General features: G+C 37.1%; 1 protein-coding gene across 1 annotated transcript; it reads left to right on the top strand.

The window, feature by feature from the left end:
* Positions 1 to 4,816: 4,816 nt before the first annotated feature.
* On the top strand, positions 4,817 to 13,962 carry LOC121372703 (IST1 homolog). The gene is made up of 3 exons (XM_041499172.1): positions 4,817 to 5,212; positions 5,700 to 6,129; positions 10,544 to 13,962. The coding sequence occupies exons 1-3, from the start codon at positions 4,944 to 4,946 to the stop codon at positions 10,934 to 10,936; spliced, it is 1,092 nt and encodes a 363-aa protein (XP_041355106.1). The 5' UTR covers positions 4,817 to 4,943; the 3' UTR covers positions 10,937 to 13,962.
* Positions 13,963 to 16,980: the final 3,018 nt, after the last annotated feature.

Here is a 16,980-nt window from a genome sequence, read left to right as displayed (position 1 = left end):
CTGTAAAAGGAAATCTCGACATGTTGAGGGCAAAATAACACTCTAAGAAATAAAGTTGTATATTTTATCGTGTAGCAAAATACCTAGGGCTGTAAGGGGGAAATGTGGTAAAGTCGACCATTGTGCTGTTGATGTTGAATAGGTTTTCATTGGTGTATAATGTTTCAACATCATGCGCCAATTTAAAGTGAGACATAATATCAAAATGAACATTGTTCATCGATACACGACATAATAAACTAGTTTTGTACAAAATTGTACTGTTGTGCTACAACTGACATTAACAATAACTAGTTTTTACGTTTTAAAGTTATGGTAGGCCTACTAACTCTAAACAGAAGAGAGGAAAAACAAGAAGAAAAGTAAAATGCGTGAGAGAGAGAGAGAGAGAGAGAGAGAGAGAGAGAGAGAGAGAGAGAGAGAGAGAGAGAGAGAGAGAGAGAGAGAGAGAGAAGAATAATAGTAAATTTATTTTAAATTTCAAAACAAAACAAAACACAACAAAACAAAATCAATGCAACTTAAAATATAGATGGAGAGTTATTAGCAAATAATCAGATTGTAGCTTTAACGCATACAACATTTTCGAGTATACCCTGGGTGCAAAATGCGTACCCTCTGATAAACTGTGAAACCCAATACGTGCTATTTTCACAGCAGAACTGCCGTCGTCTGGGTTGGGGGAATGGAGGGGTCAGTGGCGATATGAGCTCTCCACATCCGGAGGCGCTCTGTACAACAATCGCAAGGCCAATAAATCGTGAATTTTTTCTTTATCGCCCGACAGATGATATTGGATAATCTTTTGTCGAACTCACAGAAAAGTTATCAAGTCATGACGGGTATCGCCCGTCGTAATTTACTGCCGCTGCAGTCAGACACCGTAACTAACTGTTATACGCTGGGTGAACTGAAGCTTGGGTGTTGGGGTCAACGTAGCCGAAAACTGGTGAACAAAATCCGCTGGTAGAAGTAACCAGGGCCGACCTTTCGCGAAACGAAGTTAGTAACTTCTCCCATTTCGTCGTCTCAAATTCGGGCGGGATTTAGTCGAGTAGTAGGCCTATTGTGGGGTGCAGTCAGTTTATGAATACGTATTTTATTGGGGGTGGGGGGTGGGGGTACTAAGGCCTTTGCTCTGAATGATTTTTTAAGGTAAAATTCAATCATTGCCCTATAAACATCCAATGTTTGCCCTGAAAAATTCAGTGTTTGCCCTGAAAAATCCAATAACAAAACACGTTTCCCTGAAAAATCCAATAACAAAACACGTTTCCCTGAAAAATCCAGTATTTGCTTAATTCCTAGACCCTCCACTCATCTCATGAGTGCAATATACGTGAATGGATAGGCTAACTAGTATAGGCTGGATTTTGCATTAGTGGTGGATAGAGGAGTGTCCACATAAAGACGGTATAGAGTATAGCGTCCCTCGTGCATTACTCGGAAATGGGTATGCCAGCGAATATCAAAAGTTGTGCTCTATCTTGCTATGGCAATACATGTAGTTTCTGGTGCAAAATCAGAAACTTTGCCCATAGCAGGCGTGTTTGAACCATACCGGACAAAAACCACATGAACATTGATTAATTATTCTTCTCTTCCTGTCAGTTGTAAAGCGCTCGCTTGATGTGTGGTTGGTTTGGGATCGATCCCCGTCGGTGGGCCCAATGGGCTATTTCTCGTTTAAGTTTGTGAATTCAGGTTTTTGGGGTTGTTTTTTTTAATTCTCTTTGCAGCCCATGTACTTATAGAAGAATTCAGAGTAGAAACGCTCATGATCCCCTCCGAAATAATGGAGTATTCCATCAATCAGTCCACAAATATAAATATTCATACGACTCTAAAGACTATATGTAACAATTATCATATGGTTGACATCCAATAGCCGATGATTAATAAATCAGTGTGTTCTAGTGGTGTTGTTAAACAGAACAAACTTTTTCTTTCTGTCAGCTATTAAAAAAACTACATATAAAAAGATCCCTTGATGTTAGTTGGTGGAAGTAGACTGCAGCTGTAGCGTGTATTCTCTCAGTTTGACAAATAGTTTTAGAGAGGAAACCCTGTACATTTTTCCATTTGTAGCAAAGGGATCTCTTATATGCACCATCCCACATATAGGATAGCACAAACCACGGCCTTGGTATACCGTCAGTGGTGCACTGGCTGGAACGAAAAATAGGGGATCGATCCCAGACCGACCACGCATCAAGAGCGCGCTTTACGTCGCGCCCCGTATGTATGTATGTATGTGTGTGTGGTGGCGGCGGTGCGTGTGTGTGTGTGTGGGGGGGGGGGTATGAATTTAAAAATTTGAAAGTTTTTAACGACTTGATTTATTAATGGATGTCAAACATTTGGTAATTTTGACATAGACCCTATAGTCGTAGAGAAGAAACCTGCTACATTGTTCTAGTAGTAGCAAGGGATCTTTTATATGCACCATCCCTGCGTCTGCGTGTGTGTATGTGTGTGTGTGTGTGTGTGTGTGTGTGTGTGTGTGTGTGCGCGCGCGCGACAACGATGACAGCTATACAGCGTTCGGCTTAATTTCCCCACGGCTGGTGTAGTTTGCGAAACGCAACTGATATAAAAACATATCCAGCAACGACAGAAGAGTTATCGCTCTTGAAAACGAGTTTCAGAGAAAGGAATCTATATTGACAATTAAAACTTCAATTCGCAATTAAACATTCATATATCACGAGCAAAACACCAACCAATGGACAAGGCAGATGTTACCCAATGACATTTTGTTATTGCAGTATGGGTTAAGCCATCGGACTACAGGCTGGTAGGTACAGGGTTCGCAGCCCGCTACCGGCTCCAACCCAGAGCGAGTTCTTAAGGGCTCAGTGGGTAGGTGTAAGACCACTACACCCTCTTCTCTCTCACTAACCACTAACCAACTAACAATTAACCCACTGTCCTGGATAGACAGCCCAGATAGCTGATGTGTGTGTCCAGGACAGCGTATTTGAACCTTAATTGGATATAAGCACAAAAATAAGTTGAAATGAATTATTGCAGTATGGGAGGGTCCCAGTAGCATAGCCAGAGGGGTGGGGGTATATAGGCCGAGTCCCCAATCAAACCTCCCCCACCCCACCACATTGAATATTTTATGGTCACCCCACAACACAACTGTTAGACAGTATGGTTGGACCTCCACCTACGTGGATGACCCCTCCCCCCACCCCCAAATATAAAATCATGTCTATGTCAATGAGACGGTAGTGATACGATACGTATTCTATATGTGGGCCGTGATACGATACGTATCCTATATTGTGGCCGTGATACGATACGTATCCTACATGTGGGCCGTGATACGATACGTATCCTATATTTGGACCGTAATACCTACCACACAGCTATATAGAATTGCAGACGAATTACTAGCACATTTCCCCCGAATAACTCTATCGTTTTTGCGCGAATTTGATAATTTGGTCCAGCACTAGAGGAGCAGTTGCCCCACCCCAAACCCCCAACCCCGCCCCCGTCTCATACGCTTATGTTTGTAATGGTATGACAAGGATTTTACAGGCTATTTTAAACATCTTTGATTAGCTGATTGGGAATTATGTGTTAATGGAAAATATGTTTTAACTTCGAAAAAGGAATACAATAAATATATAGTTTGGGACTACATAAGTAACTTGAGATAACGTGTCTATATTTATGTCGAAATTTGAAATACACACAGTCGTGGTACAAACATCCAAAAGGCAGTGTTGTTTTGCTAAATAGACGGGGTTTTTTTGTGAGAATACAAAATAATTAAATTAACGAATTATATTTGTCAGGTGTTTGCACATGATTAAGCAGATCGCATTGCAAATTGTATTCTAACAGTTGATTTCGAGAGCTTTTTACAGCAATGTTTTAAATATTATCTAAGTGAAATATACTAATTACAAAATTAGCAACAATAAAAAAAAATTATAAAAAAATAAAGTTATTAAACGTAGCTGATGATTTGTGAACGGAGATGGAAATTTTCTGGAACACGAAATCAAAAGTAATTATTATCATGATATTGTTCACTGTATTAAAATAGGGTTGCTTTTTCAATTTAACTTCAGTTTTGTGCTTGTATCCAAGTATTAAGGTATACACGCGCTGTCATGGGCATACACCTGAGACCACGGCTATCTGGGATATATGTCCATAACATACATCTATCGTTATATAGGGCCTGTGCGTTGTTATATCATGCGTTAAGATCCTTCATGATATCCTGGGTAAATTTCACCCATAATGCACCCGTGAACAAATTACTACTAGAAGCGAAGCTCTATAGGCACCAGAAGATACTAGCAACTGGGGTGAGGACTCATTATGTTACCTTTCAGTTGGGATGGAGTGGGGGGTAATGCACAATATCCATACCCTCACTAGGTATTTCGGAACAAGGTAAAATTAAAACTAACATTTCTCCAGAAATTCATATTTTGACTCACAAATAAATACATTATATTGTACATAAACATTGAACTGTAAATATGTGGACCAACTTTACCATATTTAATATTCACGACAATTCACACAAATATTATTAACCCTCGATAGGGCCTACATAATTAATTAGGCCTACATGACGATACCAATGTGCATCGATTTAGGACAGCACATTTATTTATTTATTCATTCATATTTTCATTCCTTGATTTTATAATATATTCCACATTGTGTTAATACCAAAACAAAAATTAAATAACAGTAACAGACGCAGCAGCTGAAAATTAATTTTGTGATTCGTTCCAGTTTGAAATACAATAAAGGTTTTGAAACGTTTTGTGACGTCACAACATGTCTGACATCAATGTCTTGTGACAGTGTTCCAAATATAAACAGGACTGATTCATAACCACGCTACATACGTTTACAGATTCGACATTTTAAGTTAGTTTAGATATCACCAGAAGGAGAACAAGATGTTTAAAAGCAGCGCTAATTACAGTAAACTGAAGACTAATCTGCGATTGGTAATCAACCGCTTAAAACTGCTGGAAAAGAAGAAAACCGAGTTGGCACTGAAAGCAAGAAAGGAGATCGCTGATTACATCTCGGCCGGTAAAGAAGACAGGGCGAGGATCCGGGTGGAACACATAGTACGGGAAGACTATTTGGTGGAGGCCATGGAGTTGCTGGAGATGTATTGTGATTTGTTACTGGCAAGATTCGGACTGATACAAACTCAAAAGTAAGTTTCCACTTCCGCCTTTTTGTTGTTGACATACAGATAACCGCCAAAAGTTTATTAAAGAGACCTGCTGCCAGGCATTGTAACATGGTTCTGACAGACAGACAGAGCAGGTTTAGTGATTAAAATTACATATAAAAGATCCCCATTTGTGCCTGTTTTGTTGTTGACAAAAGTTGATTAAACTTCTGACTTCTGGATTAATTAATGACATAAATGGCTGTGATATGTGCAAAACAGTGGAAAATGTGAATGTACTGTAGGCCTATGTGGTATACAGTGTCGGCTTGCGTGACATTGGACGTGATATGTCATCTGCAGTAGTCAGAAGGTTAATTGAAAGACACTGTTGAATTTACTGCCATTTTAATACTGGTTCCAACTGACAAAGCGCTTTTAGCAATTAAAACATCACTGACCATATGTTACATTATTATCACTGATAAACAGTGTTCTTATTTATATCCTTTCCAATAATGTTTTTCAGGGAGCTGGATCCGGGACTTGAGGAGTCTATTGCTAGCGTAATCTGGGCCACACCCAGACTTCAGGCTGATGTGTTAGAGTTGAAAACAGTTTCCAATGAGTTTACAGCCAAGTACGGCAAGGAATTTGCACAGGCTTGCCGAACGAACGCTTTGAACCAAGTGAGTGAGAAACTGATGCACAAGCTGAGTGTGCAGGCGCCACCTAAGATGCTGGTAGAGAGATACATGATGGAGATCGCCAAGACGTACAACATTCCGTTCGAACCGGATCTGTCCGTCATGGCCCAGGACGAGATATTTGCCGCGGAAAACATGCTGATTGATTTGGGCGATGACAAAAATGAAAAAGGAGGCAGTGGAGGAGGACCAAGCGGTGGGATGGGAACACTTCAGCCATTAGCTACAAATACAACCCCCTATCCTACACAGGTGTGTTGATCAATTGCTTCATACTGTAACAGATTCTGTTAACTGCAACATTCAGTGTAGTATCAGAAAATATACAGAGGCTATTTCATGGGTTTTTACGAATATGATTTTTATGTCAACTCGTGATGTGTGAAAACCATATTTTCACAAATTGCGAAGCGAGTGAAAATATGATTTTTACACATCACAAGTTGACATTAAAATCATATTCGAAAAAACACCATGAAATAGTCTATTTATTATATACGTACATCTTTCCTAATTTTTGACAATATTTTTTGCTTTTTGTTAATATCTTTCATTTATCCATGATATATTTCTTCCGATGGAACATTTTCAGAAAACTTACATAACAATAGACTTTTTGAAAGAAATTTGAATTAAAATATCTGTATTTAATTATTTATTTAATAATATTGCTGTGCAATCATTCCTGACAAAGCGATCCTCAAAAAACTCCACAAAAATAAAACGAATCAAATGCTGTTAAATTTTAACTTACACTTAATGACAGAACATTGTGTCATCATTATTTAGCTTCGTATTCAATTCGTTTTAGATATTTTATCGTAATTGCACTTGGTACATTTGTTTAAATTACATTTTTTTATTTTTCAAATATGATCAGATGCATTGGTAATCATCAAACTTAAATACGAAGAAAGGAGGCAAAGGGAGATAATTTAATCATGAACTTTGCAAAAAAAATTAAATACGATTTCTATATTTTCACTGTAGCTAAAATCAAGCCCGTAGCAGGAGGTGGTGGCCAGGGGTCCCGGGCCCCCCAATAATTTTGGCTGGGTTTTTTTTTTTTTTTTTTTTTATAACCTGTACATCTCGACTGAATGTAAAAGTTGTAGCGAGACTAACGGATCGAGATTAACGGCGAGAGTTACAGTAATGGACAAATAACCTTTGAATGAGGCCCCTGGACCCACCCCCCCAAATAACCCGCTCCTTCAGCGCTTGTTCAATTGCCCCCCCCCCCCCCCCCTCTCCAATAATGTCCACCATGCTACAGGCTTGATTTAAATACAGTGAAACTATGACGTTTCACAGGATATCACTTTTATGGTTTCTGTAGATCTATATATATATTTCATTTCTATGCATATAATAAAATAGTATACAGCAGCTATTAAAACAAACAGAAGTTCAGGTATCTGAGAAATTAATATTTACACAATATCAATGTCTTCATTAGGCCAAAAAAAAGAAGTTTGTTTCAGGTAACGTGGCCAAAAAAAGTAGGGTGGGTAGGTAGGTAGGATTTTTTTTTTTTTTTTTTTTTTTTTTTTTTTTTTTTTTTTTTTTTTTTAGTTCAAAGAAAGGTTACCCTACCTTAAATGTGTTTGCCAAAGAAAAACTCAGTCTCAAGATGAAAGACATGAAGGCAAGCTGTCTGAAAAATCTTAGTTTACTCTTTGCAGCCAGAGAGAAATAAAAACAATCTCACTGTCAATGTCAGTTTTAAGTTTCACATGCCATTTTCAAAAGACAGGAAAACAAAAAAAGTTCAAACTATTCCTTTCACCAATAAAAGTCAGTAGATGACTGCACAGAAACTTCACAGCTTTGTCCAGTTTTGTCAGAGGATGACTGCACAAATTTGTCCAAGTTGGTCAAAAGATGTTTGCACAAAACGTTCACAGATTTATCCAGTCAGTAGATGACTGCACAAAAACTTCACTGATTTGTCCAACTTGTATTGGAAATAACAAAACAATACTAATTTTGTGTGCAATTTACAAATCAATCGGCTTAGAAATGAATAACTTGTAGTAAATTTCATAGTAATAAAAAACGCGTTCCTAACCCAAGTACTCTGACTGTAAGAGAGCTAGACGGACATTTGGACATAAATAATGAGAGCGTGTTTATGTTCAAATGTCCGTCTAGCTCTCTTACAGTCAGAGTACTCGGGCTAAGGCGTTCCCTGTGGGACGGACTTATAGTTTTAATGTTTATTAGCCTATTGAACGGACCCATGCTAAAACCACTCAAATTAATTTATTCCCAGTTAACTGAAACACTGAAATAAACGTGAACTGTTTAATGTTAGTGGTTATTCTTGAATATTCCGTTTAATTATTACCCATGCTCAGCAGTTAATAGGCCTATCTACATCACTGGCGTAGGAAGCGGCATTGATGGTTTATATATTAATTTTATACGTGTGTGTACCCACCCACCCCACTTTTTGATATCTTCTTACAGGCTATTCTGGGTACTAGGCCTAAGCAGTAGCCAACAACGAAAATTGTACCAAGTCTTCTTCAAATGACCTTCACCTTTGCATGTGGAAAAAACGCGATGACTTGTAGTCTGTGCATGTGGTATCGAGAAATCCTTTATTGTTTTGTTGAGATCGCACGTTGTTGTTTTTGGAAAATAAACCTACATTGTATGAGATGACTGGAGTTACGATAATACGATATATTTTCCTCTATAGGCCTACAGTATTTAGCAGTTTGTAATAAAAGCCGTTTAATCGCCACACATGTTACCGTACTGTCATGCGATCTCGTGTGTCACCAATTACCATGGTACCTAATAAGAGCATGTGTTATTAACAGTGTTCTACACTTGGTTTTATAACTTACTCTTCTTTGGCTAGTGGACAAACAAAATTTACTAGCCAAGCTTAAAATGTTACTCGCCACAGTGCGACACTACTCATTTTGTATCATTTATGAATGTGTTGTAAGTATCTGGATTGTTTTTCGCCAAATTACTAAAATCAACGATGAGTTCCGAATTGTACCGACAATTAATACGGAATTCACAGTGATCAATCGGACAACTTCGTAAATAGTGAAATGTTCCGACTGCACAATGCTGTCAACAAATTTCATTTCTTTTCGCTGCTAGGACTCTGAACGCACATGGCAAATAATTTAATACTTAGACGTTTTTGGAGTCAGTCGCCAGATGGCGACAATAATAAATTCAATCGGTCGCCACGCCAACATTTTGGTCGCAACGTAGAACACTGGTTAATGATTCCAATTTCAGTGGGGGTGTATAAAAACCATCGCTGCTGCCCCCCCCCCCCCCCCCCCCATACACACACACCCCTCAACCTCCATTTAACACACACACTGACATGTAAGAGTTATCCTACTTGAATACTTCTGTCGTCTGCTTTGTCGATCCGCCACCACAACTTCTCTGTGTGCTTCACCCCACCCCACCCCAGCAGAAAAAAAAAAGTTCAGGGTCGGTGGCAAAATTTAGGGTCGGTCGGGTGACCAGAAACAAACCATTTTTTTTGTTTGGCCTTAGTAAGTGGTCATAGTGACTTTTGGCAGTTATTGCTACTTGTCAAAATAACGTCTTTGGTCAGTTGTAAACTCAGTTTTCAATGGATGTATGGTATGTTTTTTGATAATATATGACAAATGTATAATAAACAGGGCTTCTAGAATTTTTATAAAATCCACTAGCCATGGGATCAGTGATTAAAAAAATTAATAGCCACGATTAAAGATTCACTGGCCCTACTTTACTTTAAGTTAATACATTTTTATTAACTAAAAATAAGAATCATATATGTCACCTAAAGAGGGAGATAGAGCTTTAAAACATTAACATTGAGGGGTTGGGGTGAGGGCAGGATATTCATATTTACAAAATAAACTTAACTACAACATTTGACAACACAAATTTCCACTGGCCATTGGGCAAGGCAATAGTAGTTATTTACTAGCCCAACATTGAAGATGATTAGCTTCGGGAGTGGGGCTACCATAATCTAGAAGCCCTGTAATAAATAGAAAATGTCACGGTTTTTTGTTTTGTGAAATATATTTATATCTCATCTCGTGAAGTCTGCAATTTCATATCGCACTTGTGCATTACATGTATACCGTATGATTTCTTTAATTAATTTTCATAAACTTGCTGAAAACCGTAGAGAATTATCAGATTTAATTACCTCCCTTTTTTTTCTTTTTTCTTTTTTGCCCAGACTTTAATTAAACAAAAAACTTTCTCCAAATCCTTAACTGTTTCATGGCCAAACCATACAAATATTGATATTCATCCGAGTTAAAAATCTGCAAATATTGTAGTATTCACCTGAGGGCTAGCTTTCATTGTGACCTACATACATGTATGTACTTGTATACACAGCACATGTAACCTGTAAATTCCATTGCATTATAATATTGCTAATGTACATAATTATCTCTATCCTGTTGAGTTGTATTGTTTCCATACGACAGGCATTTAAGAATATAAATTATGCTTATCCAATTTCGAACAAGTAAACCATGTCCTAAATTAAATGTGCAAACAAAAATAAGTTGTGCAAAATGAATCCTGTGCGATTATCCACAGATTTTAGAGGAATGTGCTATAATTTTTATACATGTACAGTGTAAGATTATTTTTGTTTTCACTCTTTCAGTCGTCGTCTTCTGGCAAAGTGGCACCACCACTTCCTGGCCTTCCTCCTGCAGCTTCCCCTTCTGCCCCTTACCCGCAGTCAACCCCCTACCCCCAGTCGACCCCCTACCCTCAACCGACGCCATACCCAAACGGCTACCCAGATCCTGGCCAGTCTCAGCCACCACCCCCATCATTCAATCAGCTCTACAATGAGAAGCCGGTGCCAATGCCTCGCGGTCAGGGGCCGAATCCCGGTCCCAGGGTGGAAGACAACTTCCCTGATCTGCCAGCCGTGCCAACCAACACATTACCCGATCTGGGAAACACGGTCGGTTCACAGTCCGCTGGTGGGGAGGACGTTGATTTTGATGACCTTACAAAACGCTTTGAGGCTTTGAAGAAGAAGAAGTGAAAGCCTAATGTTAAGACAATGTGGTATAATGTTTTCTGTACATTCTTGTATAGATTATTTTCATTGACTGTATTAATGGAATTCGATACTAGTAATGTATATTATATTGCAAGTACAATAACTGATGCATTAGGTCGGTGCTTGGTTTAAACAATATTTTATTTGTCAAAACAACATACTGGGATTGGTCAACAGGCTTAGCCTATATTAAGACCTCTCCCTATGACCTCTCCCTAGGTCAGTATTTGCCGGCCTATCTACCATGTATCCAGTTTCAATGAACATTAAGGAGAGTTTCTGCCAGAGGATACGAAGGGTAAAAGTATGTGCCCTATAATTTTGGAAAATAATGGATATATTTTAATAAAGTTTAGAAAAATTAGAGTGAAAGAACTGCTGTTTAAAATTTGTGAAAGGACATGAAATGCAGTGTGTCAGTTCAAAAGATTTAAAACCCATAACCACCTATAGAGGCACTTATGATCGGTTTGGTTTTTAGATTCCATTACATTCTCTCAAATTATTTTTTCGCAGAAAGCCTGAAGGGATAATGTCATTTTCAAAACATTCTTTAAATATGAATTTCATTGAAACAGTTCTTTACATACAGGATTCCATTGACAGTGGTTGATCCTGGTCTGGGCTAATCAACAATATCAAATTCCAACTGCCGACCACCACTTGTTACACAGTTTGTTGTTTTTATTAAATTGTAAGTACATTGTACATGTAAGGCTCGAACATTATGGTGACAAAAAAATTAATTGCTGTAGTTACGATATGAATTGCCATAGATGAGGACTTTTAGCTATGGCAGTTTTGTGCCTCTGGATAAAAATTATTGTCATCAGTGGAAGAAATAAATGTTGGTTTTTATTTTGTGTTTATTTGTTGCAAAAGCTACTGGTTTAAAATTGCTTTAGGCAGGCTCAAAATTGTCATTGGTGAGCATTGTGTCTATGGCAGGCACGAAATTGTCATTGGTGAACATTGTGTCAATGGCAGGCTCAAAATTGTCATTGGTGAGCATAGTGTCTGTGGCAGGCACAAAATTGTCATTGGTGAGCATTGTGTCTATGGCAGGCACAAAATTGTTATTGGTGAGCATTGTGTCTATGGCAAAAACCTTTCAAAATTTCTATAGATAAATTCTCAAGTTCGAGACCTGGCATGTACCTTCCACATGTTACTTCCACCAGTCATAAATGTCTAGGCAGAACCCTGCTTTACTAGCCAGAGAAAACCCCCAACATGATATGCCTTTCATGTAGTAGTTTTATATGTTACATTAATTTATTCGACAGGGTTTAAAGTTCCCATCCTCCCCTCATTTCTAAAAATGCACTCTGGGAAACTAACCCAAATCCTGCCAGTTTGAAGAGTGGGTCACTACACTGTCTCTCTAACCGCTAACCAGTCCAGGGCAGCATTCTTGAACCTTTTTTGGATAGAATTCAGGAAATTAACGTGAACAGGGCATCATTGTGAAAAATGCTTCTAGATTTAGTTCGCGATAATATCCTGTTGTGAATATATTGTGTTGCATTTATAAATATATTGCTGCATTAGGAAAAATGTAGTGGGTTTCCTCTGATGATTACATATCACAATTGCAAAATGTTTGATATCCAATAGCCGATGATTAATCAATGTGCTCTAGTGGTGGTGTTAAACAAAACAAACTTTATAAATATAACTAATGAAAAAAGAAAAATATCACGTAAACTTGTTAAATACTTGCATTCTTGTTTAGCAAGGTTGATAGTGCACTAATGACAAAATACATTACAAATATAATATGCAGTTAAATATCTTCTAAAAAAAAAATGTCTTTCTTTGTAATAATTGGCAACAAGACTTAAAATAAATTCAAAATTTTATTGGCAAGATAACTAATTGAACTTGATCATACCAAATGAGAAATGCATGTCTTTTTGTCAATAAATACATGTACTTAATGACACGGACTAGTTATTAGTGTAAATATTTTCATCTGTTACATGTATTGTGAAATTACACTTTTTTTTACTTAATGACACGGACTAGTTATTAGTGTAAATATTTTCATCTGTTACATGTATTGTGAAATTACACTTTTTTTTACATGTTAATTATTTTTTGTTTTTTTATAGTACTCTGTAGCAGTAGGAAAAATTATTTTGTTGTAAAATATAATAATACATACCGAGGAAGGAGTGATATTAATATTTTAATTAGTTTCACTGTTGTATATACAACTATTCAGTTAATCATTTAATTTTTATCCTACTACATAAAAAATGTATGTATCAATTTGTCATATTGTTCAGCATAGAACTAGTAAATTGTTATTGTCAGATTTTGGAAGGATGGGGAGAAAATTGGGCATCAAAATATGTTACTGATAACCTGTATTTTTCAACACATTTATCAAGTTTACTATTCTTATTTATATATTATTATCATTCCTTCACAAACACACTGGTCTTTGTTATTCATTCATGTCAATGCAGGGCTAGCTCTGGGTTAGCAAGGAAATTCGCCAAATTGTCTGTTAAACTTAAACAATTAAAGAAATCAACAGTTATTTTCCGAAAAATGTCAGTTATTACATAAAATTATTTTGCCAAATTAAGATCAAATTCACCGATTGCTTTCAAAATTAGCAATTGTCGAATTTGGCGAGTGCCAGAGGTAGCCCTGTGACACTGTTCTCGTGCTGATACTTAGGTGTATCATTTATATTTAAACAGCAAACTTAAGATGGTGGTATTTTTGTGGAGAACAAAGTACCATGCTAGACTTTCTTGACATGCAGTAACCTGAATGACTATTCACAATTTATTTCGATGCCTTGGAAATTTATGTGTGTAAGACATTATGCTTGGCCTAATTTATGCAACTGATAATGTATAAGATGTGTATATATATATTTATAATTAGACCAGTGGTCACCAATAATGGTTTTAGAAACAGTACATTTCTATTGTATATTTGTGTTTTGCTACATACATGTTGTGTTGTGGAATACAATTTGTGATATTGGAGTTGTTTTTCATATACATTTATTTTAATACTTTACAAGACAGAGAAGGGACAGGATTCTTTAACAATACGGCAGCACATTTTAAAATTGTTCTTTTGGTGTGTAACCTGGTTATGTTGATACTTAGTCAGTACAGTGAGAGAAAGCAGACACAATGCTTTTGCTACATAGGCTACTCTTACTGGGATCTTTTATATGTACTTTCAGACAGAACAGTGAATACTATTGTCTGATTTTCCAGTTGAAGGCACCAACTAGGATACGGAAAAACCAAATCATCACAAAAGCCTTTCAGAGTGATCAATCCTACAGCCTATCATATCTCAGACGAGTGCACTCCTACGAAGCCTCACTGATTAAAAGGTTTTGGGTTTTCTTGTTTAATGACGTGATTAGAGCACCTTGATTTATCACCTACTGGATGTCAAACAACTGATAATTGTAACTTAGTCTTCAGTGCAAAACTGATACATTTTTCCATTAACAATAAAATAATCTTTTGTATGCACTTTTCTGCAGACAAGACAGCACATACCATTACCTTTGATATAACAGTCATGGGGCACTCGATAGGATGGAGGAAAAACATCAGACCACACAGATAAAAAAAATCTTTGCCGTTAATTGATGCAGTGTCCAATGTGGTAGCAGGTTTCTGCTCATCTTCTCTTGACATGGTGCCATAAGAAGTTGAGGCATATTTTAATGGACAGCAAGGCTTTACCAGAGCTCTGTTGGCATGTTCCTAGTGAAAGAAACTTGGAATGATGAAATGTTTTCTTGTAAACAGATGTGGGGTATAGCTCAGTGGTAGAGTGTTTGCTCAAGGTGTGATGAGTTGCAGTACTGTATACACTGTTCAGATTTATTAATCATCAGCTATTGGATGTCAAACATTTGGTTAATTCTGACATGTATTCTTAAACAGAAAACCCACTACATTTTTTCCATTAGTAGCACCACCTCATAGACAGGATAGCACACACTATGGCCTTTGATATACCAGTGAACACTTTACCACTGGGATACTGGATTAAACTGTTGGGGGTCAGTCCAAAAGAAGTCTTTCAGAAGTCTCATTTTGCATAAACACTTTTTTATTTCTGTATTAAATTTAGGATTACCTGAAATGTTCTCTTCTTGGAGGCCTCAACAGGAAAGAAATATTTGTTTAATGCAGAGATGAAAATAGCTTACAAAAAATATTGGTAAAATTATTGGACAATAAATTGGCGACCCCCAATCAAAATGTATGCAAAGTATCGGCCAGAACCATATTGTATTTTCTGTTTGAAGAATATTGAACGTTTTGGAAAAGGCGGAAAACCCAAAAACACTATACAGACTGTTAAAATTCAGGAATTCTGGATAAATGTGGAAAAGTTTCATCTGTTAACAGCACAATAGTGTCTAGCTATTGATATGTCAGCACTTAGTAAACCCACTGTAGCCAGGTTTACCTTCCAACAGGTAACAAGCCATCTTTTGAATGTACTTGTCTATACATGAGTACATACCATGCATGAACCGTACCAGCCATAGAGAACTGGTGGATTTGGACCAGAGGGTCACAGACCCTGCAACAAGCTACACCTGGGACAAGTGCTTTACCACTGAGCTATATCCCAAACAAATGTAAAAGGGGTTGTGGACTAGAATCATTTGCACACCCGGCGAGTGCTTTACCACGGAGCTATATCCCAAACAAATGTAAAAGGGGTTGTGGACTAGAATCATTTGCACACCCGGCGAGTGCTTTACAACTGAGCTATATCCCAAACAAATGTAAAAGGGGTTGTGGACTAGAATCATTTGCACACCCGGCGAGTGCTTTACCACTGAGCTATATCCCAAACAAACGTAAAAGGGGTTGTGGACTAGAATCATTTGCACACCCGGCGAGTGCTTTACCACTGAGCTACATCCCAAACAAATGTAAAAGGGGTTGTGGACAGAATCATTTGCACACCCTGAAAACTTCTATAAAATAACAAAACAAATATTGCAAAATAAAACAATGACTTTATTCTGTTAATGTCTGACCTGACATACATACAAAAAAAAAAAAAAAAAAAAAGCCAACAGACGAAAATCTTAGTGTATTTATCATCCTAACTGCAGTGATTAAAAAATATATATATATAAGTACCCTTATTGTTAAAGTGATCAACTGCCTGCATGCATAGTCATTTCCACATACACCACATCTGTGCATATAACAAAAAAACCTAAAAAAATTAATTTAAAAAAAAGTACACGCCAACAAACTGTACAGCTAAAAAATGTAACTCAGGTTGTTGGTGTTACTTGTCAAAGACATGGGACTAGAAGTATTGAAGACGCACAGAAAGTGACTATTAGATACCATTTATCTCCCATCCGTAGCTATCCAAGACGGACAATCCATGACGTCGGCCCATGCGGAATAAATTAAGGATTGTCTTTTATTCCATTTACTTTCACTGGGGCAAGAGCAGAAAAATAATAATTGCAAACTGTAAATCGGCAAAGCTGTTCACACATAAGTTTGACTATTAATTTTTCTTTCTTCATACCAGATGAACATAAAGAAGTAACAGACAATCCTTATAATTAAATTTGAAACATACCTAATAATAACATTAAAAGTTCATTTTTTATTTTGAATTATTTTTTATTCTTAAATAATGCCTAATAAGACAAATTATCAATATAAAGTAACGTCATCAGATATCATGTAGGCTGACATTAGTTTTTACGTTCATTGAGAAATGAACAAACATAGGTTGCTATGGCTGGACCAATGGTATGACGTTAAATTGTAATCAATGTAAAGAAAAGTTTATTATTCTATCTTCTATGATCCTGTGATCTAGTTGGCCTAAGTAGTTTTGGCATAGGATGTTTTTATTTATTTCAACAATAAAGCAATACATCTCCCCTACTGGGCCGAATAAATTTTCATAGCCCCTAAATTCAAGAGCCATATCTCTGTAAAAACTGCCATAAATTGCTATCAAAGTTAAATTTCATCTCTAAC

This window comes from Gigantopelta aegis, chromosome 4 (genome assembly GCF_016097555.1).
Source record: "Gigantopelta aegis isolate Gae_Host chromosome 4, Gae_host_genome, whole genome shotgun sequence".
Classification (NCBI taxonomy): Eukaryota; Metazoa; Mollusca; class Gastropoda; order Neomphalida; family Peltospiridae; genus Gigantopelta; species Gigantopelta aegis.
The sequence above is the reverse complement of the archived record's forward strand: the minus strand, read 5'-3'. Positions and strand labels throughout refer to the sequence as shown.

Bases quoted from the DNA above. Each gene is read 5' to 3' on its own strand.
- LOC121372703 (XM_041499172.1), top strand. From the start codon at position 4,944: ATGTTTAAAAGCAGCGCTAATTACAGTAAACTGAAGACTAATCTGCGA. The intron at 5,213-5,699 runs GTAAGTTTCCAC...AATGTTTTTCAG, and splicing joins GGACTGATACAAACTCAAAA to GGAGCTGGATCCGGGACTTG. The intron at 6,130-10,543 runs GTGTGTTGATCA...TCACTCTTTCAG, and splicing joins CAACCCCCTATCCTACACAG to TCGTCGTCTTCTGGCAAAGT.